Source organism: Synchiropus splendidus, chromosome 7, assembly GCF_027744825.2.
Source record: "Synchiropus splendidus isolate RoL2022-P1 chromosome 7, RoL_Sspl_1.0, whole genome shotgun sequence".
NCBI classification, from domain to species: Eukaryota; Metazoa; Chordata; class Actinopteri; order Syngnathiformes; family Callionymidae; genus Synchiropus; species Synchiropus splendidus.
The window spans coordinates 22305682-22330004 of NC_071340.1; the positions used below are offsets into that span (position 1 = coordinate 22305682).

Sequence of the window (24323 nt, forward strand, 5' to 3'; positions counted from 1 at the left end):
AATTCTCCAGCCCTCCACTCCACTTGACCTGAGTGACATGCATTATGAGTGGCTAAAGAAGAGAAGCCTCTGCATGGAAGTGAACCCCTGACTGTGAGTTTTGTTGTATCCGTGTATAGAAAGATAATAAGCAGTAGTAGATTGTAGGAAAACTACACTCTTATTCACCATCAAAATTCAGGGTGCACTAGGTAAAGTGGTCCAGCAGTATAGGTGCACTACATTTCATGAAAAACCAAGTTCCTTCGTACCACTGTTGGGAAAAAGTTGTCTGTTTTCTTTCTTCACACTCTGATGTAAAACAATGGGCTGCATTGTGCCATTTGCCTAGACAGCCTACACATTTACATCGTTTAAACATCCTTCCACAGCATGTTCCCCTTATTTCATAACAATAAAGCATTTAATTTGTCAACTAGACTAGTCAACTAGAATAATCCCAACCACTGTTGAAATATTATAATTTAACACTGTCGCAGTGAATAGGATGCCTTTATAAAGGCAATATAATATCATATCATATCATATCATATAATTATAGAGCAATTTTTATGTTGAATTCGCTCATTGTTTATCATCTTGCATGGTGTATTCTGGTTTGATCCTGAAGTACAAAAACAGAGGTTGACTGAGGACCCTGAATCACCCCCATCTTTCTGCTTTGTTTTTCCATCACTGGTATAATAAACATTTTTCTGATTCTATTTCTTTTGTACAAGTGTGAGAGAGTGGTTGTCCATCAATGTGATCCCTTTGATCCACTGGCAACATTTCCTGTGCATTTCCCCAATGATATAGCTGAATCAGAACCCAGTAGTGTACAGTAAATAAGGATGAGTAAACCAAGGCTAAAATCTGAATGACCTATTCCCATTGTCAAACCAAGTTTGGATACAGAAGCATGCAGCTCAGGATACATCTCCTCACTGGAAAAGGACCTTATCTGGGCAAGTGGATAAAGAATAATCCAGCAGTGTTTCCACTGCATGGTATTCGGTCGATGATAAGGTCCAATAAGCTAATAAACATCTCCTACTATCACACCCACCGCCCAGGGCTCTAAGTGGACAGCTGGGCGATGGATCCTATCAACTGCATCCGTCAATCAGAGCCCCAACTGTCACGCCTGAGCCCCAACTATGTGGCCTTGTTATTCTTGGGTCATTGTAATGGGGTATGCATGTTGGGCTATTATCCCTAAATCTCAAGCAGATTGAACAATAGAGGGCTCGTCGTGGTTACCTGGGTCCCTGCCTATAGAAGGTATGAAGTATTTATAGAGCATAAGAGTTCGGCTTTACCAAGGGGAGTGGATCAGTATATCTAGCGCATGTTTTCGAGCCCAACTGGGATACGGTTTGGTATCATCCAGAAACAGCTCAAGCATGGTGAGTAGGAATCGGGGCTGCTTTTCTTTCGCTTTGATTAACAAATTGCATGTGTTGCGAGTTAAACAGGTGTTAATGATGAGTGCAAAAATAAATCATTTATTAAAAGTGCTAGAGAGTAATGAGCACAGATTTATGTTTATCACTTGATGCAGCCTGACATCGCAGGCTTAAGGAGTTGGAAAAAGAAGAGAGAATTAAAGTTGGTTAGTCTGTTGGTGTGAGACTTGAAATTTCAAAGCCTTAAAACCCAGAAATTTTGTGTTTTTTAGAGATAGTAGATGTGAATTTTCAAAGTGATGCAACAAAGTGATGAGTTGGCAACATCCGGTAGAAGAAGGCAAAGTTCCAGATAGATAGATAGATAGATAGATAGATAGATAGATAGATAGATAGATAGATAGATAGATAGATAGATAGATAGATAGATAGATAGATAGATAGATAGATAGATGGTTGTGATAAAGAGATACAGGGAGAAACTGAGACTAAATCCAGGAAATACTGAGACAAGTACAAGGCTTGGAAATGTGACCAATCTCAAGTACTACTGTAGAACACTACTTGACTTCTTGTCTCCTAAAAAGGCATGTAATACTCAAGGTCTGTGACAAAACACCCTTAAATTTACTGCAATTGATGATTGAACCTGATGAGTCTGAGAATACATTTCTCAGGTCTCAAGCTATGGAGTAACAGGCAGCATGACAACACTAAAGCTTACATGAGGATTACTTTTTGATTTCTAAAAAACAATAAATAAATAAATACCTGCATCATGCTTTATTTAGACTCTTAACATTTTCATTGTTTTATTGACTGAGTGGACACATACATCTAGGTGTTAAGCACAATACTTGAAGCCTATATAACTATATATACTAGTTCTATAAGTATAAGTAGTATTTATATCTTGTGGTTATTGTCTTTACCCATTACTAATTTGGTAATAGAGCCATCCACAGTAAACATTTTAAAATAGTTGCTCACTGCATAACAATCATCCAACATATTAATCTGTCAGATTTAGATACCAAATGCAGCACCAGAAACAAAAACATGGGGATCACATGACGAGCAGCAACAGGTGCAGGACAAATGTTTGACATTCTCAGTGACTGCGAATGATCTACAGTGGGCACCATCCAGAAGACCTAATGCTGCCTCTTCCCCATTTAGTGGCACGAATCCTCTTAAGACAAAATTAAGTACTGAACGAAGCTGAGCGCCAGAGGTCCCTCCAAGTGAAATATGTCCAACCGCTCCACAGCTAATCCACAACAAGAGTTAGACAGCAGCTGTCGAAAGACCCCTGACTCCAGGCAACATGATGTCACCGTACAGCATCCCCATACAGTTTTCACAGTTCCTTGGCACTTGTGTAAATAGCTCGACATAATCCTCGCCTCCGAGGGATTGCTGATCAAACAGAGCGCAGTGTACCATCCTGCCATCACCCGCGCCCTATAGAATAATCCCCCATGTGATCCGGTGACTCTGGGAGTGCAGACAGTGCGACCACTCCCTGCTAGGGGCTTAGCTTGCATTCTCACAAATTTGCACCCCAGAGTAAATATTTGCATGACAACTAACGGTTTCAGCGTTTGTAATCCCCCTAATGAATTGAACGCCGTCTAATATTAATGCCTGGGTTTGCTGATCGTGGGTTAAGTATCACAACAACTCTTGCTTTGTGATGCTGAGGATGAAAGACTTAGCCGTAGATCATCGTGGCTGTCTTCTCAAAACCTGCAGGCACCCAAGAGAGCGAAGCGGAGAGCAGAGGGAGCCAACTCCAATGTGTTCTCCATGTTTGAACAGGCTCAGATCCAGGAGTTTAAAGAGGTAGGGAGCCAAACAAATGCAGTCTTCCAGGGTGATCTGAAGATAGAAAATTGAGGCATTTAGGTTGTCGACTACGGTGGAGTAATATTTATTAATTCTGCTGGATTATAGATCGGATTTCTAAAAAACAGTTAAACATGAAACATATATTTTCATGATGATGAGTGACTGTAAGACGACTGTAAGGACTTCTGATATAAAAAACAAGACAACAGTGTCCACCCCTCAACAGGCCTTCACCATCATGGACCAGAACAGAGACGGTTTTATTGACCAGAACGACCTGAGAGACACATTTGCAGCTTTAGGTGAGAACATCGGCCTTCTGGTATAATTGCTGTTCTCTTCTAAAAATAATCACACCGTGACAAGCTTATGTGTGGCTCCCCTCAACAGGTCGGTTAAATGTCAAGCAGGAAGAGATCGATCAGATGCTAAAAGAAGCACCAGGTCCAATAAATTTCACTGTGTTCCTCACCATGTTTGGAGAGAAATTAAAAGGTGCGATGCAAATTTTCAGCCTAAAATCTTGGCTCAAGCTTTTACTCAGATGAGTTTTATACATCTTTTCCACAGGTGCCGACCCTGAGGAGACCATCCTCAATGCTTTCAAGGTCTTTGACCCCGAGGGAAAGGGAACGCTAAAGAAAGACTTGTGAGTTGTTTAACAGTGAAATAAACCTAACCACTGTCTCTTATCTCCATCCGTGCTACTCTCCACAGTGTGACTCAAATAATGACGACCCAAGCAGACCGGTTCTCTCCAGAAGAGGTCAGACTGACTCGGGTCATGGAAACACAATCATTCTTACTCACGTTTGACCCTTTTCTCTAGATGCACCAGATGTTTACTGCATTCCCTCCAGATGTGGCAGGAAACTTGGACTACAAGAATTTGGTCTACATCATCACACACGGCGAGGAGAAGGATCAGGAGTAGACTATCTGAACGATGCCGATACAGTCCACAATTCAGCGAGTCCGCTTTGCAGCTGGTGATTAAATAAAAGTTCCAAGCTGGAGAACCGGAGCTTGATGAGTGATTAATATTTGGTTTGTAGCGTAACAAAGTCAGCCGACATGTATTTCATTGAAAAAGAGTGAATGCTTTGAACTAGTAAATAATTTTTGGAGTGTTTAAGAAGATGTTAAGAAGTTATACTGTGCTTGCTTCATGAACAGTGTTCATTGTGTTTTGCCTTAAAAGTCAAACTTGAGACTATAAATAAAGCTGCATTAGCACAAAGATGTATACTGAAAATTAAATCAGTTGACAGAAAAACTATAATGCACATAGATCCACTTAAAACACATGAGAAGACACATTTATCTTATTTATTATTATGAGAAACTGTGCACTGTGACGGTCAAAAAATAAATAAATAAATAGGTAACTAAAACTCCAACTTCCAACATTCAGTTTTCTAAAAATTACAAAACAGGTTTAATAGTAGTCAGTGTTTGTTGCTCATCATTGAAGTGCTTTTGTTTCAAGGAAATAAACATAGAGCTTTTCCGTCACACTCCTGTCTCCTGCAAGCGACGCTGGGTCAAGCTAACACCCTGTTGAGGTGAATCAATGTGTCCTTCAGTTAGAGGAAAAAATGTCACATTTGCTTAGACTTCTTGCGCTAACACGGTTTGTATTCGGACTGAAAATAGCATGACTACCTGATTAGAGGCATCCTCGAGCAAGAACAACTGCCTTGGATTGACAGAACATTGAAGAGAGAGGTGGTAACTGAGGACAGCAGTACTAAAATAAGCTGTTAGATGTTCATGAGCAAAGCAGATTCCAATGAATATGCTCCTCAATGTTGGCCTCTGAAGCTGTGACTTAAGGAATAACAATGTGTTCATCTATGGTACGGCAGTTTAATAAAGTTTAAATAAATAAATAAACAAAACGCTATATTGCCTTTTACTCCACTTTTTGAATGTATTATTTCGAACACAAAAATATATATACTCTATAATTCAGCGATCTTAGAGCAAAGAAAAAAAAAACATTTCAATGTTCCATTATTTCCATGTACAAAACTACTTCCTTCAAAAAGGACAGACGGTTTTGAACCACCAAATGTTTAATCTGAGCCAGATATCTGACCTCACTATACACAAACGACATATTGTTCCCATTTTTGAGCAAACAGAAGTGTGTGTCTGTGTAAAGAAAGAAATGTGGGAGTGGAGCCGACAAATTCACTAATCAAATATCCAAGAACCTTTTTTTCAAATGGCTTCATGACTACTGTTTTTGGAAGAGTTTTAGGGTCAAGGAATTGGACGTTTTAAGAAAAGAACACGATGTTTTATCCGAATACCTGCAGTGCTATTGCGCTTCCACTCCACTGTGGGGCAGCAGCGAACGAAGTGCTAGCAACAGCAGCCTCCTTGAAGGTGCGGCAGAAAAATAACAGCTATCCTCGCAAGCAGTCGGCGGCTCGTTCTTTTTTAAATACCGCATTATCTTTTAGCTTTACCAACCATCGATGTAGTGTTTTTAGAAACTCGATGATTAAGTAGCTTTTAGGTTGTCGAAAAACAGAGACAGGGTCTCCATCTTCACCATCATCTGGGACATCAGCGGCGCTAGCATCGGCTAGCTTCCTCTTGTTCACTGAATCTCTCGCCGCAACGCTGCAATGGCTGATGTTGACAAGCTCAACATAGACAGTATCATCCAACGTCTTCTGGAAGGTACAGGGTTTGTTTATTGTTGGCGACAAAACATATTTTTCGATGTCACTGAAGGAGACATTCTGCCAAGGTGTGCGTATTCGTGGGCTGCTTTAATATTGATGACCTAGTTACGTAAATATCTCTGTTTTAGAAATGAAAGCCGTTTACGTCCCGCACTGTCTCTGTGTGATGCTGCTGCGTGTTTGTTCACATCTTTGTGTGTGTTTGCAGTGAGGGGTGCAAAGCCCGGGAAGAATGTACAGCTGCAGGAGAATGAGATCCGAGGATTGTGTCTCAAGTCCAGGGAGATCTTCCTTAGTCAGCCCATTCTCCTGGAGCTGGAAGCCCCTCTCAAGATTTGTGGTAAGACTGGATAATAATAATGTTTTTTTCTTCTTATATTCATCATTCTATTCACCTTATAAAGGATCCAGATTCATTGGTAGTCAACATTTGGGCGTAAGACAAAACACAGCAATGAAGCTAAATTCCCCCAATTCCCCCAACTAAAATTCAATGTATAATTTACATACTTGTGTATATTTATGAGCCTGGATGGACAGGTGTCCCGTTGTTAATACTCCACTCAGCATTCTTTCTAGATTAGAGATGGATTAGATTAGATAGTCCTTTATTGTTCCCGCGATAGGGCAATTCATCTCGTCCCAGCAACAAACAAAACAAAAACATTAAAGATATACAGAAAATATTGCACAAAACACTGTAAAATATAGCCATGTGAAAAATTAATAAATATAAAAACAAAATTAGACCGATAACTAGATTGAAAGATTGAACTGTAATAATAAAAGTAAGCAGTGAGCCTCTTCCTCTGATACAACCAGCTCAACAGACGACACCATTGAAAATGGCTGATGCCACCACAGTCATAGATGGTCCTCAGGAGCGTTCCCTGCACCCCAAAGGACCTCAGCCTCTTGAGCAGGAAGTTTGCTCTGGCCTCTCTTGAAAAGAACGTTCTACTGCTCCATGTTGGGCCTTACTTGAGGCTAAAAATGCTACATGTTTTGTGACAGTCAATTCGGAATCAGCATTACAGGATAGCACTTTTTGACTACAGTTCTACACGGGTGGCCTGAGTTTATTTTTATTTTATTGTATCAAAGGTGTGCTTGTGGGGGAATGGTTTTTTCCTTATTCCAATATAAACTACATTTTCTATATCTGTCGGTTAGTCTCCATTACAAAGCGTTTAATATTCACTCTTTCTGTTGACTGATATGTGCAATGACCAGATGTTTAAAGGTAGTGGTACGAAACAACCTCTTAAGAAAAACTGACACTAATATTGCTCTATGCTTCATTCCCAGGCTCAGAATTGGCAAACAGTACAGCCCATCTAACTGAAATTAAATAACTTTCTGACTCATTTCATTACTGTCCGACACGTGGGTCAAATTTGCGGCTGTGTGACTGCAGCAGATGTTTGCTGCGATTGTATTGGGGGCTACACAAAGACAGTTATGTGATCGCAAGCCCTGCTGCTGTGCTTTGAGATGGTTTTTGGATTTGAGTCAATAGGACACACCTTGCAGGAGTTACGGGAATTTGAATGTGTCAGTGGTAACGAAATGGTTTAAAAAGATGATACAGTAGGAAGTCGCATTATATGCGAGTATATTGATCTTCATGAGATAGTAGATTTTTCCTCATTCTCAAATCATTGAGATTTAAGGAGCATGTGGTTCACGAGTTGTTTCTCCACAGGTGACATCCATGGCCAGTATTACGACCTGCTCAGGCTGTTTGAGTACGGAGGCTTCCCTCCTGAGAGCAACTACCTGTTTCTTGGAGACTATGTGGACAGGGGGAAGCAGTCTCTGGAAACCATCTGTCTCCTGCTGGCCTACAAAATCAAATACCCAGAGAACTTCTTCCTGCTGAGGGGAAACCACGAATGTGCATCTATCAACAGAATTTATGGTTTTTATGATGAGTGTAAGTACGTCTAAAGATCTGAAGGTGGCAGTTTTCTGATTTTTGTACACAGGATTATATCTTGATTGGTGAATCAATGATTTTAACAAATGTAACATTTGCACTGGAAACACTTTCTGTGCAAAAGCTACATTTTACATGATTAAAAAAATCAATTCAGTCTCATACCAGTACTGGTCCTAGATGCAGAAATCCCATGAGATGGGCCCAAGGTCTTGTGTTGTGATGTGTATCAAAGACAAAGCATCTCTTGCATGACCAAAATGTAGAAAGATTTTCTAGGTACAGCAGTGCACTGCGTTACATGATCTGCCCTAAAGCACTGAGTGAAAACTGCTTCAGAATATTAAACTCTCGTTTAAATTCCAGGTAAAAGGCGGTACAACATCAAACTGTGGAAGACCTTCACGGATTGTTTCAACTGCCTCCCTATTGCTGCCATCGTTGATGAGAAAATCTTTTGCTGTCATGGAGGTGAATACCTGTTTCTCTAAATTCTCTCCACGGATTAATGTCTTGTTATTTTAGAGTTCCTACACAGAACATTTGTAATGAGACACCCAAGTGGTCTACTGTTGACGCAAGCCCTCCTGTTTGTCCTTGAGCTGTGCTGTCTGCGCAGTGTCCTCTGACGTGTGTGTGATAAATATCGACCCTGACACCCGAGCGTTTATTTGCTTTCTCCTGTAATTCTGTCCAGGGTTGTCTCCTGACCTGCAGTCCATGGAGCAGATCAGGCGCATCATGCGCCCCACTGATGTGCCCGACCAGGGTTTGCTGTGCGATTTGCTCTGGTCTGATCCAGACAAAGATGTGATGGGGTGGGGGGAGAACGACAGGGGGGTGTCCTTCACCTTTGGCTCTGAAGTGGTGGCTAAGTTCCTGCACAAGCATGACCTGGATCTCATCTGCCGTGCCCATCAGGTGGGTTCAGTGAATTGCAACATTGCACAAGAGTGGACTATGGGCATTTAGAGGCAATAATAAACCAGTCCTTGTGCTGTGTTATATAGTTGAGGAAACTGCATGATGATTGCGGGTATAGAGATGGAGCAGAGTGTCGCAAACACAGTAAACAGTGGCTGTTAGCTATTGTACACGATATATACTGCCAAAAACAATCCCCACAGTGAGAATTCTGCAACTCACAGCACACTCGCTGGATTGGACTTGTACACATGAATACGACAAGATGATTTTTTTTTTTCATTGTACTAGACGAGGAATGTCAGTTTGTATAATGATTTTGAGAAAAGAATGTGACAATGATTTTTTATTCACATGATTTCTAATATTTCGTCAATAGCATCTAGGAAATGTGTCCAAATTAAGCTGGCAGAGCAGTCTGTCAGACATGAGCGCGTTCTACCAGAGACATGAAACATTGAATTTCTCATCTCTACACTTACTTAACAATTATATTTAAACATAAACAAATAATGATGTTGGAGACAAACTCCACTCATAACTTTCATCATAAAACAGTTTCAATAGAGACTGTAGTGTGTCCAAGACATGGAATACATTGAAAATGTATTTGTTTTGAACTAAAATGTTATTTACTCTAGCATGCCAGTGCACATCAATATACTGGTATGGGTTTCATTAATGATAAACTCATCATGTGCATCCCAGATATAGACGTCTACACATAAATGGTGGGGAACGTTGTAAATCATTTTGAAATAATTCCGTTTGTGTTCACTGCATCACTCACATGCTCATGCTGTTTGTCTTTATGCAGGTTGTAGAAGATGGTTATGAGTTTTTTGCCAAGCGACAGCTGGTGACTTTGTTCTCTGCGCCGAACTATTGCGGCGAGTTTGACAATGCTGGCGCCATGATGAGTGTGGATGAGACCCTCATGTGCTCTTTTCAGGTAATGGTAATTGCTTATATCACTATTATGTCAAGAGCGAAAGATAATAAAGGGACTGTAAGAAGAAATCTTGTGTTTCTTCTGTTGCATGATATTTTTAACATGCATTTTAATTTGTCATCTATGGAAGTTACACCATATTCATACAAGAGGGCTGCTGTGATGGTGGATGATGAGATAATCTGCTATTCCCAGATGACATAAAATGCTGCAACGTTACTCTACTGGTCTCACTGCAAACCCTAACTTCTGATAGTTAATCAAGTTTTGCTCTTTTTTTTACATGCAGATTCTGAAACCAGCTGAGAAGAAGAAGCCCAATGGCAGCCGTCCAGTGACCCCACCTCGCAATATGGTGACGAAACAAGCGAAAAAATGAAGAAGCTGACCTTGTTAGGAGTTCTTTTTACTGCTTTTGACTTTTGCTTTTAGGAGGGTTGAAAATCCTTCATGCCAACACAGAAATATATACACTCCCTCTTTTGACGAAAGCAAAATGTATCAAGTTGTTGTCCACAGGGGTAAAACGACATGTCACCGTGAAAACCTCAGGTGTTTTGCAATCCATTTTGCAGCTAGTCTTTGCCACATGTGACTGTTCGGTCAGGACAGAATACGACTGTTCGATCAGCCTTATTGGCTACATATGCATTCCTGTGCATGTGTAGCCAGTTAGGCTACACATGCACAGGAATGCCTTGTTTGAAGCTGTGCACAATTCTTCCAGTTTTCTTTGTGTCCTAAACATCCGTCATCTCTTCTGTCACTGTCAAAAATGGCTATATTAACAAACGTAAGTTACAAACACTTGTGTATTTCCTTACGTCATCATTTGCAGTCAGTGCTCGAAAACACTGGCACTTTTCATCCTCACATTTTTATCAATGATAATACTATGTGAGATAAAGAATCACTCTTGTAACATCTAAATCTTTCTAATAAACTGAGTGTATTTTAGGGGGAAGCCTGTCTGAATCTCTTTGTTCACTGGAATCATTTTAAAAGGGAGAATTATGAAGGGTGTTACAATAAACAAAGCATGTCCAGCGTTCCTCGTGTCACAAAACAACTATTTTAAGCATTACTTCACTTGAAGATCCTGATTGAATAAATAGTATTGCAGACAACTGTGTGGCTCTTTGTCCACTGCCACTGTGAACTCCTCCAAGTGCATCACATACTTATTGTGCTCCACTCAGTTTTTTTTAAATTCAGAAGAATATATTATATAGATCCACAAATAAAAATCTTCAATTTCATTGTCTTAATTTATTTCTAGTACATTCTTTCTATTTCAATTTAACCTTGTCTGAAAACAGCTGGAGAAAAACGTAATAAGTACTGTATATAAGATAATATCTGCACGTTATTCACTCAAACTTCAGGTGGTTTAACGTAACTGGCCAGCACCACACAACAGCCAATACCAAAGTTAAGAGTTTTATTGATGATATTCTGTAAGTTTCTTCATAGTTTGCGATGTGCCCGAACTTAAACTGGCGGATCATGACATCACATTTACTCGCGACGTTCTGTACACTACAAACCCACAAGGGGGAGCCAAAATCCATCAAACGACTGCGGAACGTGAGTTCTTAAAAAAGAACATAAAATCACGTTCCGGTGCTCAAGTTTTTAAAAAAATTGAATTCTTATAAAAAATGCATTGGCCAGTGGCAGCTGTGAAGCCATGTGGCTTATAATACCTTAAAAGGAAACGCGGCTTGCGTAACAAAGCATGACGTCAGAGCAGTCACAAGACCGCGCTGTGATGCGGCTGCTCCACATACTGTTGTGTTGCGTCTCCGCTGGCGTCATGACAGCAGGCAGCCTGCGTTTACGGAACTTTTGGAAGGAGAGGAGCGAGACTCTATCATAAATTGGCTTCACTGACCAGTTGGCGCGTGTGAAGGACACTAAAGGACGGATCCTGTCTTATGTTTGGGCGGCGCAGGGAGCTTGGTCGTCGACGCTACGCGGGCTCGCCGGGCTGCGTGTCGGAACCGGTGTGTAGGTGATGTTGTCCGTGCTTTCCTACGGCCGACTGGTAGCCAGAGCTGTCCTCGGCGGACTCTCTCAAACGGACAGCCGCGACTACAGCCTGGTGACGGCCAGCTGCGGCTTCGGCAAAGACTTCCGCAAAGGTATCCTGAAGAAAGGAATGTGTTATGGAGACGACGCGTGTTTCGTCGCCCGGCACAGATACGCGGATGTTCTGGGTAAGCAGCACCTTTGTTTGCTCCGGTACCATGAAAACAACGCGGTTGACATGAGCGGTGACGTGGGTGACCGGAATAAAGGTCAGAACACGGCGTGTTTGTACCTGAAGCGTCAGTAAATTCTCAAGCGGAAAACAGAACTGCAACTATTGTTTTCCCTGCGAAGGAAATCCCCGCAAATAAAAACATCACGCAGAGGACGTGCGACCGTATTTCCCACCGAAGAAACTGCGCGACATGTGAGCAGATGAAAACCACCAAACTATAGCCAAAATACAAAGCATGGTTCCCGTCACAAACGGAATGCAGACTAATTCATTTAAGCTCACTTAATACAGCTTAATCCGTTGCATCCAGTGTAAACAATCCACCGTGTTCCGTCGTTGTGTGTCACACACCTCAGGGAGGGTGAGTGTGTGATGGGTTATTGAAAACGTATATATTCACTTGATCAGTGAGGAAGGATCATATGAACAACTAGAGTTTTTAAAGACTTTGAATTGCACTTCCTGGTTAAAGCTAGCAACCTCTAACAGTGGCTGTTCAGTCCTGAGTTTCTGAAAATAAAACGTGTTTCCTCTTATCTAATCATGTGTACGAATATTTAAGGAAGCGCCGATCGATTCCTGTGGGTTTGTGTGTCTCAGTTATAGAGCTGAAACAATGTACTGTGGTTTAAACTAAACTGAATGTCTGTTCACTACACGAGTCTTTTCTCTCCTCTTTTTGTCACCGTTTTGTGTTCTAGCTTCAACAATCGTCCAAGTTCACTCTCATTGGTCTCACTGGCTGCACACACCCACCGGCTTTGTCTCATCACATTTTCCAAATAAGAATTAGTTCAGAAGAATGAAGGTTTCACGCTTCGCTCTCACGCCACTGGGAAGTTCCCCTCGACATGACCCAAGTCCATTTAAACTGTTCCAGAATGTCACTGCGGTCACTTGAGTCACGCTAAGGTGTAAACGATCCGGATCGTTGATTCAGTAATTTCTAAAGAGCCCGTACGGCATCTGCCACATGTTACAGCTTGACCGTGCAGTTCTTTGCAGGTGTAGCAGATGGTGTCGGAGGTTGGAGAGACTATGGCGTGGACCCATCTCAGTTTTCGAGTACGCTGATGAAGACATGCGAGAGACTGGTGAAGGAAGGCCGATTTGTTCCCAGCAATCCTGTGGGAGTCCTCACCAGCAGCTATTATGAGCTACTGCAGAACAAAGTGCCACTGCTGGGTGAGTGGAAAAACTGGAAATTCAAATTCACTCGCTGATGAGCATCAAAGCAGTCTGTGGTTTGGAGGCAGCTGTTTTGTTTTGGTCTGACGGAGATTGTTTCATCGTGAGTCAGAGCAGCCACATCCCAGGGAGAAAAAAAAAGTCTTGGGAATGTCCTAACCTGCTCCTCACCCAAGCAAACCCAGGTTTGCCTCATTCCGGGACATGGATAGCAAGCATGGACGTGCGGCTCTATGACTTAACGTCTAATGTCTTTGTCCCGGAGTGTCAGTATTTTTCCACTGTGTAGCAGACAGCGTGGTATTGTGCTGTTCCTCTGGAGTGGCGTGTGTAGTTGTTAACTGGATACACACGAGAGAGAGAAGTGAGTCATAGTTTTGAAGGTTGATCCCAGAGAACATATTTTTGGTTTACTAAATGAATCACCAGCAGGGTGTGGGTCTACCAACGACGACCACGTCCCCTGTAACCAGCTCGTATTTCCACTACTCTGGAGTGAAAACATTTTCACTGGCTGTTTTCACTTTGCCTTCACAGTCATTGCTGGGTTGCCCAGTTTAATGTGCTTAATAACTAAAATGTGAAAATTGTGAAAAGAACTAAATCAAATTCTAGCATAACAATGCCAGATAAGAACATGTTATCATATTTTTCATCACTAATAGTGTGTTTGTGTGTTTGCAGGGAGTAGTACGGCGTGTATAGTTGTGCTGGACCGGCACAGTCACCAGCTTCACACGGCAAACCTCGGGGACTCTGGCTTCCTCGTGGTTCGAGGAGGGGAAGTTGTTCACCGATCCGATGAGCAACAGCACTACTTTAACACACCTTTCCAGCTGTCCATAGCGCCCCCTGGGGCAGAAGGGGCTGTCCTCAGTGACAGGTGAGGCAAAATTAGCCGTATGTTTTCCTAGAGCTCCATTAGTTAAGAATAATTCTGCAGGTCGCTTGACTGTTGACTGAATATCAGAATCAGAAAGCTCTATTGCCAATGTCAGTGAGGATCCCACCAACGAGGAAAGGGCTTCAGTACATCGTGCAATAATGAATCAAAAGAAAGAATAGTAATAATAAACAAATAAAATAAATGAATTAAAAGAAACAATAGTAATAGAAGTAATGAATAATTGATCAGTCTGGCGGTCTGGATTGACTGTAGCCTCCTGCCAAAAGGAAGAGGGACACACAGTCATGATACATCACATGACCCGGGGAGAGAAGGGTCGGCTCTGATATTTCATTTCCTTCGCACCAAGTTTTGGCTTTGACCAGAAAGTGGACGCCAGCGCCCACGTGCTGCTGCGTCTCGTTGCACGAGCACGCCAAGCCGCACAAAGTATACGTCAGAGAGAACAGAAGTTGGACTGAGGCCAAGCGCACCCGCACACCCGGTCAAAGTCTGAGGGAACAAGTCTCCAGCCAATCCTTCTTCAGCAGACTTATCCTCCTTTACACTGGTCTTGGGCTTGCATCTTCCTGATTATTCTGAACAATTAACCTTGTAATTTGATCTGGAGTATTTGCTTCAGTTGCTGATGTGATTTTAATCTGAATTATTAGAACGCAGATGATAAAACAAAGGAAATTTGTTATCTTAATCTGCATGTTTTTAATGCGAAATGAATGGCTTGAGGATATTTTGTTGAACATGTCGCAGTTGGACCTGGTTAAAACTTAAGTCTTGAGCTAAGAGGGCAAGCTGCTTTGAAAGGATTACTCTGGTGGAAAAGGGCTGGATGCTGCGAGTCTGCAGGCTTGACTGTATCACATTCAAACTGTCAAAGAGCAGTGCACTCAGATGTGAACCTGACACTCCCCATCCCGAGTCAGCTCTTTCCCATGGAGTCGGCTTGGCCTTGAAGTTGTCTGATAATTCCTGCTTGTGTTTAAAGAAATATGCTACAAGTTTTCAGTGAGGAAAAAAATGATCTGGCTGGTTCCCAACATGGATGTTCTGTTTTTCCTGTGTGCAGCCCTGATGCAGCTGACAGCTCTTCCTTCGACGTGCAGCTCGGTGACATCATCCTCACTGCTACTGACGGGTTGTTCGACAACATGCCCGATTACATGATATTGCAAGAGTTAAAGAAACTCAAGGTAATGTTGTCTACCCTCATTTAGAATTATTACTATTGTTCATGACTTTTGCCCTCTCAAACTTACACGCAACTCTGAGGAGTAGCCCTTGTCATTAGCCATAAAGTGATCTGATTTTCAAACCTTACTCATGATCATGGAATTAGGGAGCACATTTTCAATGCTAAGTGTGAGAAAATGATGAGTCCCACACATTCCTGGGTTCTTACTCATCACATTTAGTTAATGAGTAAAAATATGAAGGCACTATTTAACTGCTGGTCTGACCTTGTTCTTCAGAACTCAAACTACGAGAGCATCCAGCAGACGGCACAGAGCATCGCAGAGCAAGCACATGACCTGGCATACGATCCCAACTACATGTCGCCTTTTGCACAGTTTGCCTGTGACAATGGACTGAATGTGAGAGGTAAGGATTCTTGTACAAAATATGTGTGTCAGAATTGTTTTTTTCCAATTGGAACTATTGTGTTTTGTTTAGGAGGAAAGCCAGACGACATCACCGTGTTGCTGTCTATAGTGGCAGAGTACACAGACTAAAAGCCTGCACGGCGCTCTGACAAAAGCAGCTGATGGACTGCTCCTATTCCTGCTGGCCAGGAGGACCCTGTTCTTCCCATCTGAAGATCCTCCACGAATGTCTTGGAAGGTGGCAGGTTTCGCAAAACAATTTTTGTGGCCCAATTTGAGGACAATTTAGAGGATGGGTGAGCAACAGGAGGACGATGAGGAGGAGGTGTCGATTCAGAGATTGGATTGATGTTGGGTGGTTCTAGAAGCCCCATGATGAGCTGCCAGAGCTGGCCTTTAGCCATGACTAGAAGGGAAATGCACAGTAGCACCCCTAGTGCTGACAAACTGGGCTGCCACGTGCAAACTGAGTTTAAGATGAACAAAGCTGTGGAAAGCATATTTGGACGAAGAGTGAATGTGTTAGGATGTATGAAGCAGCTAGTGTTGATATTATTGGCTGTGGTTACATTTGCACAACTTCCCTTTCACGTTTCACATATCTAGTCCTAACCATGAGGAGTAGACAAATAAACCTCCAAACCCTCAAAGACTGTTCAGCCTAAGTTGTGTTTGAAGTAAAATTTAAAAGCCATTGTTGCATCATTGTCACTTGCAATAGTCTGCAATTGAGCAACAACACACAACTGATACATAAGACTTCCTGTTGTGAAAATGTAGTCGTGATGATATAGCCACAGTCTTGGAGAGCCGAGGAGCTAAACAGCAAAAAAGTACAAGACATCTGCCTCCTTTATTGGAGAGCACCTGATGCTTCATACAATTTCTGCAGCAGGATTTGTAACGTATACAGAGTCAAAGAAGCCCCCCTTCCCTTTAGTGTGTGTGTGTGTGTGTGTGTGTGTGTGTGTGTGTGTGTGTGTGTGTGTGTGTGTGTGTGTGTGTGTGTGTGTGTGTGTGTGTGTGTGTGTGTGTGTGTGTGTGTGTGTGTGTGTGTGTGTGTGTGTGTGTGTGTGTGTGTGTGTGTGTGTGTGTGTGTGTGTGTGTGTGTGTGTGTGTGTGTGTGTGTGTGTGTGTGTGTGTGCGTGCGCGCTTGTGTGCGTGCGTGTTCTTCAATGCTTCGACTGAAATGTGTAATTATTGCACCTGAGAGCTCAAGATGTCTCTACATCCACAGGGCTAAAGTTCTCTTTCAGTCTTAAACGCACAAGACAAGCGAAGCATATCTGATGAAGCTCAAAATGGTGGGGTTTGGTCATGTGGCCACTTGTATTTTTGTAATATTGCAGGCTTGTTCACCCCCCCTCCCCTCACATCTAGTTTCAGTTGGTTAGATGTCAAAGAAAGGAGATGCATCACGTTCACCCCAGTTTTTTTCTGCTTCAGTTGAACAGATTTTGTTTTCTTCTTCACAGCTTTGATAGTTTTTTTCTTAATTTAAAAATGTGCCTTGGTGATAAAGATATTGTCAACCCTTTAACTGTGTGGCACTTACTGGGCACTACAACTGTCAGTCAAAATGAATCTTCCATCTTCAGAATCTTTTCACTCTGGAGCTGACAGTTTTACATAGAAGCCATTCCAAAATTGACATAATGCTGTGAAAGCTGCGGTTACAAGTCAGTACTATATTCCTGCAACTCCAGGTAGCCACTGTGTGTCAGCTATTTCGTAGTTAAAGCAACTTCAGTCCAGAAATGTGATTCTTAGCACCAAGGACAATCCAAGCAGCCTTAATATGCAAAACATAACTTCTTTTCTTCTGAAGATCTCATGCTCAGTCTTTTGCCTGCCCAACAATCTTCTTGGTTTTTTTTCTAAACTAACTGTTACACACACAGCTTTTGAATGCAGTCCATGCAGACCCACTCTGATGTTTTGGGGCAATATTTAAATAAAGATTATGCTATTTATAATCCTGTTTCAGTTGTGTATGTCAAAGGACTCGTGATCTCATGCTCACTAGGTAGACAACCATCGGACCTGATGGATGATAAAACCTGAACAAACAGATGAGGCTTCCTCATCTCTGACTTTTTAACAGATGAGATCCAAAGTTTAATGGACACAAGAACATTTTCACACAATGTAGAAGAAACCCTATTGGTTCTAAATAATTGTAGCTTAGGTTGTGATTTATATAAATATGCACTGAACTGAACGTGGGCCTACTTTGAGGTGTGTCGAGCCTTTGAATCCCTCAGAGTGATTGACTTCCGGTTCAGTCTTCCTCCACATCCTCTGAGTCACTGTAGCATGCCAGAACAGGCAGCGTGATTTCCTGGTTTGAGGACAAGGCCCCGCAGAGCAGTGAGCAGACCTGCATAGAACAGTAGGGGAAAAAGCCTTAGTGCCAACTGAACACTTTATAAATAATAGCTCCAACATTTCCTTGCGCTTAAAGGAAGTGTCACAGACAGAAGCCTCGCTCACATTGACACAGTTGATCTCATTCGTCCTTGTACTTGCTTATAGCGTAAAGAAATATTTTGAGAATTTATTACTAAAAGAAATCATGGGACCCATTGCACCAACAAGCGCGTCTTTGTTGTCAGATTATAATGTGTAACATGTTGATACTAAATGTGACGCAAAATCTCTTTGATTCTCTAAATAATTTGGAGATAAAAATTAGGTCTGTTAGTCCTTTAGTAAGTGTTGCATAACGGTAGAGAATGGTGGCACTATATATGGTTGTGCAGTTCAACTTTGCATAGTTTCGTAAAGGTTTCTACCAAGTTACCGTAGATGAGGCCGGAGTTGTCGCAACACTGCTGCACATCTCCTCAGTGATTCGAGCCAACAGCCCTGGGCTGTTAATAGGACTTCCCTGGCTGGACAAAACTATCCCTGGGTTTTCTGGTATCCCATGAGCTTTGTTGGATGTAGTCACGTGGACCTCACCCTTTTTTCCACCCCTGGAAAAAAAGCTTCAACAAGTTGATCAACACAGTTGAATATGTTTTGAGCAAAGAACGTCTTGCCACTCCATCTGCATAAGCCGGTTCACGCCATTTTCTGTCCTAAGAGAAATGGAATTTGAGAACAGACACTCCTCCAGTTGTCTTAGACAGTCACAAAGAACACTTTATGAAGCAGTGCATGTGCACTATCACATCCTGCCTGTCAACACCATCACATACTTTTATTACAATGTGCTTCTTAAAACAGCCTCTAATGACACAACCAAAGTTAAGTTTTAAAACATATTGGATCTGCTTTTCAAACGTTGAATATGGTGAGTCCTACAGTCACTATTGTTGTACACATAGCGAACTAAGACTTTGAAACAGCCCTCTACTCTTGCATTACTCTGCTTCAACAGCCTATATTAGTATGTGTAATTTTAACAGCTCTGTTTGTGGAAATCATCTTGGGATTCCTGACAAGTCTGGAATTGTTTTTTGGGGGAGCTGCAGTCAACTCCGGACCAAGGGGTCCCCTTCTTTGTGATGAAGTTGTTAGTGAATTTACAAAACCTGGTTTGAAGCTGATGAGAGGACCCTCCACCCAAAAAGGATGAGGGTTAACGGCAGTGCCAGGCAGAGTGAAGATGAGCAGATCAGTGACTCACATGGTGGCTATTTACTGAGCTTAGCCAATTCACCTCAGACCCAGACGTCCTGACTATGCCCGCAGTGGGAGTTAAAAACATCCTCTAAGGGCAAACTGACTTGGCTGAGAGCCAACTGTGAGGATTAACTTGAGTCCTGCGGGAAGATTCAATTATTTCCTGAGCACATTATCACCACCGATATGATGGTGGAAACTGCAGTGAGACATGAACAGGAGAGGTGCAACAGATAGGTCCGGAGATGGGGCAATATTTGTTACCTTGGTGAGGGCTGGGTCGGTGTCACTGGAGGAGATGAATGGGAGTGGTTGTCATCTGTTGACAGAACTACACATGCCTCCATAACCGCATCTTCTACAGTGAAGCGCACCGGGCTGAAAGCGAGTCAGAAGTGGTAAGTAACTGAAACTTGTTACATGCCATTTAGTAGTGATGGGTATATGAGGTATCATGAAACAGCATTGAGGGGTTGATGAAACAGTATTCTCATTTTCAGAGGCCACTTGATGGCGCTCTTGGTTTTGAAATGACCTGAGGTTTCATTGAATCAGCTGCAAGTCCAAACATTTTACAGCAGACAGTGCCATCTGGTGGCCTCTGAAAATCAGGACACTGTTTCATGAAACCTCACCATCCCTTCAATACCGTATCATGAAACCTCATCTACCCATCGTTATCATTCAGTATGTAATGCTAAGGCAAATTACAATGGGTCAGTCATGCCAAGGATCACACCTCACAGCCCACATTGATTCCCTCATTGCAAACCCTCAACTGCATCCCAATGACATGGTGTCTGTTAAATAATACAGTGTGGACAGACCACTGTAAAACACCCCGCAGGCTGATCGTGGTCACATGAGAAGCAAATGTCTCTCTAGCACTGATACTTACTTTCCAGCAGCACTCAACTGGACCAACACCGGCAAGTAGGACAGGTCAGCAAATGAGAGGAAACCCTGGAAGACCAAACAGCAGTGATCAAATGTATACAGTTCATTGAGAACGAGTGTGTGAAGGGGATATGATCACATTTTAGTATTACACAATCAAATTAATAGTTTCCGGACTTAAGCCTTCATTGTTCACAACAACGAGATTAAGAGTCCTAGAGGATATAAAAGAAAGACAAAGGACAGATCAGCTAATGCCTCCCAGCAGGACGCCTCTTAACCATTTTAAAATGTTGTCAGCGTTAATTCAGGTCAAGTCTAACTCCCTGGACAAGACAACACATTTTCCAGTACCCATTTAAGTCAGTTTTCCTTGGAAGGAAGAGGGAATATACGGTAAAATTAAGGTGTGGTCAATACCTTTTAATAAGCCACTCAAACCCAGAATAACTGCGAGAGTTACCAACACCCAGTTATTAACTCTTCACCGATAGGAGGTTCATCCCAAGTTGAACTTGTAAAAACAGATGACCATTAAAAAAGTGCATATTGCCTCAGGCAATAGTTTCTACACACTATTTAATGAACCAAGTTTTCAATTACGTTTAGTCCCATATGGGAGGTCACAGTATCCTGACCACATGATTTGCAGCTATTTAAAGTGACACAGCCCCCTCTTAAATCTCACTTGAACACACACACATAATATTTTCATGTGACCAGATGAAGGACGCCTCCAAAAATATCCTCCTTACCCTTAGCTCTTTTAGGCAGAACGTTATGTCCAAGTCGCCTTCACACTGAAAGTGGTCGAACTCGTCTCGGTGTACCGTCATCTCAGCGTACACTGTCTTCATGTCACCTGCGGCAGGAGAAAACTCAAGTCTTTGCTTTCACATGCTTGCGTTAGCTATTGACACAAGTGCTACTGGAGCTGAATATTTAATGTAACATTTCATATTAAAGCTGCCATGAAGGTTGATGTTCCACATAAATGATCTACGACCCTTGGCCAATGTCTGGCAGTTATCATGGAAATTGGCCTCACCACTTCCATTCTGAGGGTGATTTTTCAGACTGACTTTCGATGATGTCAAGGACAGTGTTATCTCCTCCTGAGAGACTGGAAAAATCATCACCATATCAGCCAGAAGCCTGTGGAAAAGAAGTAGAAAGCAGGAATGTCAATAAAATGAATTTGTTTTATGTGCACACCAGCAGGGAAAAAAGCATGTGAAAGATTTTTAAAGCAAATTACAAGGTGTGATTTGTTAACCCAAAGAATTGAGCAACACACTTTGTAAAAGCTGCTGTCTCAAGCAAACCTACAAGTTGCTGTTACAGTAAGTGAAGGACGTTCACAATATACACCGTGACTGTTGTAAGGAGCTGTAAATCCATAAGAAAGATTGGAGGAAGAAATGCCTGAATATGACGTAAAAACAGACAATAAAGTGAAGTGACAGTATAAGGATATAGACAAAATAATTCCATTGTATTAACATGTAAAGGCACTTTATTTAAAATATATTCAATTACTGTTGAGGGACAAAATGTATCCCCAATTGTTTTTTAGGATTTAAAATTGCAAGGCAACATTGCCAGATAGTTGGCAGAAACACTACTTGGCTTGATGGGCATGGCACTTCTGTTCAGGTTAGTCTGGCACACTCGATTGCATGATAACCAAACATGATTCATTCAAACGTGAGACACAGCTGTGATGCATTATGCAAGACACAGCACTCATACAAACGCATCATAGAGGTTTATGATGTGGTTTAGTTTTTAACCTTGCTGGAGCCTTGAGGACATTTGTGCAGAGATGTGAAGAAAACACAGCCTGCTGCGCTTCACTTTCCTCGTAGTACAAGTTGTAAGACTTGACGAGTCCTGCAACAGTGGCAAGAATAATTGGAGTGCACTGCCATCTAGTGTTGATTCAAAATGTTTTCATTTTCAATCAAATAATAGTTGGATAATTCACACAGCCATCAGTACTTGATATATATGACTCTTCCTTCCTACCATATCTGCAATAAAACAGGATCATTACTTGGTCGATGGAAGGTCTCATAGTGATTTCACATCTCTTTACATTCCGTTCAAGAGAGGTCAAACACCGGAAAAGCGGCAACAAGGACTTAAAAGCAATGAGAAATTAGTCAGCGGCTTAGAATTAATGCTGAACAATTGTTTTTTTTCGGTACATCATTCTTACCTTCACAGGTATTTTGCATTTGATAGTTACCGCATCCTTCTCTGTGCACAGACTGTAGTGCTTGAAGAACACCGATGAGAAGAGGAAGCAGGTGTATGCAGACTGAGCAGAGTTCACCGACCTCAGTGCCAACTTCAACATATGAAGACACATCTGCTCAACTTTCTGATGTGTGGTTCTGTATTCCACTGACACAAATATAGACCACATTTTGAAATAGTACTATGTTTAAGATGCCAGCCAGTAGAGTACTCCAGCTGAAGTGAAAATTGAGCCCTTATTTTTGCATAACTCACACATTAGGAAATAAATTTGCTGTATGTATGTTATGTCCTTCGATTGGTACATTTCCTAACACTCAAGTGTAACTTTATACTCACTCCATTGACCATTGGGTCCAACCACAGCTCATCTCCGACACGTGAAATGGCATGAATGGCTTTTCCAAACACTGTCACATGGAAGACAGCAGAAACACAAACGTCATTGTATGTGTTTGTATGTATTGGCTTTCTGAAGGGAAATATTTATTTCTGAGCTGACATGGAAATAAATTGACTAAAACAATAGTAAGCTGCTTTACACAAAGCACATTAACTTTGACACAAAATATATGAACTAAAGAACAACGAATCACGCTGTAAATCTTATTACACTTCAGCAACTTTGGACCACTTTGCCATTTCGTTTGCTGGTTGCTAACACCGTGAAACTGCGATAAACTGAACAAACCGTGGATTTAATACAAATTATACTTGCTTTAATAATCATGACAACAATAAGATGTACATCGAAAACCGAGTTAGCAATTAGCGTCTTCTACAGTATAAACTCAACTGAAGTTGCTACATCGTTCATGTCTCTTTCAAGTATGTTTTGGATACGCAAACGGTATTTTAAACTAAATGTACGTAAATTAACATATAAAAAATTCGTTCGAGGAATAAAATACGACCTTTTACGCTGATTCCTTCCAGAACACAGTACATTATTACTAGCGCTGTTAGCGCGGAGACTAGCTGATGCGTGTGACGTCATTGCGGAACGACGACTGACAAAAAGGTTCTAGTAAAATTAAATTAGCAGGAAATAATGTTTGAGACTTCGCCCCAATGTTTGGGGCGAACATTTGTTTGTTATGTGTACAAAGCTTCTCATAAAAGACAATTGTGTTTTTTTAGCATAATATATGACAATGACCATGAATTTTGTTTTGCTTGTAGGTTGCCTTTTTACGCTATTGCAAGTATCATTCATGTATGTTTCTACTATTATTCAATTGACAGACTTCTCCATTCCACCATCATCTTCTCTACAGTCATGGCCAAAAGTTTTGGGAAGGGTTTTTAGGTGTTTGCCAGATGTTTCTATGGTGTAATGACATACAATTAGAAGCATTTCACAAGTATCAAAAGCTTTGATTGAGAATTACATGCAATAGGTCAATATTTGCAGTGTTGACCCTTCTTTTTCAAGACCTCTGCAATTCTCCCTGGCATGCTGTCGATCAACTTGTGAACCAAATCCCGACTGATGGCCGTCCATTCTTGCATCATCAATGCTTGGAGTTTGTCAGAATTTGTGGGTTTTTGATTGTCCACCCGCCTCTTGAGGATTGATCACAAGTTCTCAGTGGGATTAAGATCTGGAGAGTTTCCTGGCCAAGGGCCCAAAATCTTCATGTTTTGTTCCCTAAGCCATTTTGTTATGACCTTTGCTTTATGGCAAGGTGCTCCATCATGCTGGGAAAGGCATTCTTCATCAGCAAATTGCCCCTGGATGGTTGGGAGAAGTTGCTCTCTTTCTTTGTTCATCGCTGTTTTTATGCAAGATTGTGAGAGAGACCACTCAGAGAGCTTG

General features: G+C 41.7%; 4 protein-coding genes across 5 annotated transcripts; 3 read left to right on the forward strand and 1 right to left on the reverse strand.

Annotated features, from left to right (window-relative positions):
* Positions 1 to 1362: 1362 nt before the first annotated feature.
* On the forward strand, positions 1363 to 4245 carry myl2b (myosin, light chain 2b, regulatory, cardiac, slow). The gene is made up of 7 exons (XM_053869685.1): positions 1363 to 1388; positions 3144 to 3233; positions 3466 to 3541; positions 3630 to 3734; positions 3810 to 3888; positions 3957 to 4005; positions 4069 to 4245. The coding sequence occupies exons 1-7, from the start codon at positions 1386 to 1388 to the stop codon at positions 4171 to 4173; spliced, it is 507 nt and encodes a 168-aa protein (XP_053725660.1). The 5' UTR covers positions 1363 to 1385; the 3' UTR covers positions 4174 to 4245.
* Positions 2706 to 23497, reverse strand: rad9b (RAD9 checkpoint clamp component B). 2 transcript variants are annotated; one of them, XM_053869682.1, is made up of 12 exons: positions 23419 to 23497; positions 22844 to 22914; positions 22464 to 22595; positions 22271 to 22385; positions 22036 to 22135; positions 21291 to 21397; positions 20998 to 21104; positions 20244 to 20308; positions 19610 to 19723; positions 18519 to 18693; positions 17948 to 18095; positions 2706 to 3269 (listed from the first exon to the last, which is right to left on the reverse strand). In XM_053869682.1, exons 1-11 carry the CDS (start codon positions 23450 to 23452, stop codon positions 17997 to 17999), a joined length of 1119 nt encoding a protein of 372 aa, XP_053725657.1. In that variant the 5' UTR covers positions 23453 to 23497; the 3' UTR covers positions 2706 to 3269; positions 17948 to 17996. The 2 variants fall into 2 exon arrangements, with proteins under 2 accessions (XP_053725657.1, XP_053725656.1); XM_053869681.1 differs by lacking the exon at positions 2706 to 3269 and having other exon boundaries at positions 17696 to 18095.
* On the forward strand, positions 5602 to 10922 carry ppp1cc (protein phosphatase 1, catalytic subunit, gamma isozyme). The gene is made up of 7 exons (XM_053869683.1): positions 5602 to 5933; positions 6147 to 6278; positions 7644 to 7874; positions 8244 to 8348; positions 8575 to 8798; positions 9619 to 9753; positions 10043 to 10922. Exons 1-7 carry the CDS (start codon positions 5879 to 5881, stop codon positions 10130 to 10132), a joined length of 972 nt encoding a protein of 323 aa, XP_053725658.1. The 5' UTR covers positions 5602 to 5878; the 3' UTR covers positions 10133 to 10922.
* On the forward strand, positions 11531 to 17691 carry pptc7a (protein phosphatase targeting COQ7 a). Its single transcript, XM_053869684.1, has 6 exons — positions 11531 to 11972; positions 13025 to 13204; positions 13892 to 14090; positions 15181 to 15304; positions 15584 to 15713; positions 15786 to 17691. Exons 1-6 carry the CDS (start codon positions 11771 to 11773, stop codon positions 15842 to 15844), a joined length of 894 nt encoding a protein of 297 aa, XP_053725659.1. The 5' UTR covers positions 11531 to 11770; the 3' UTR covers positions 15845 to 17691.
* Positions 23498 to 24323: the final 826 nt, after the last annotated feature.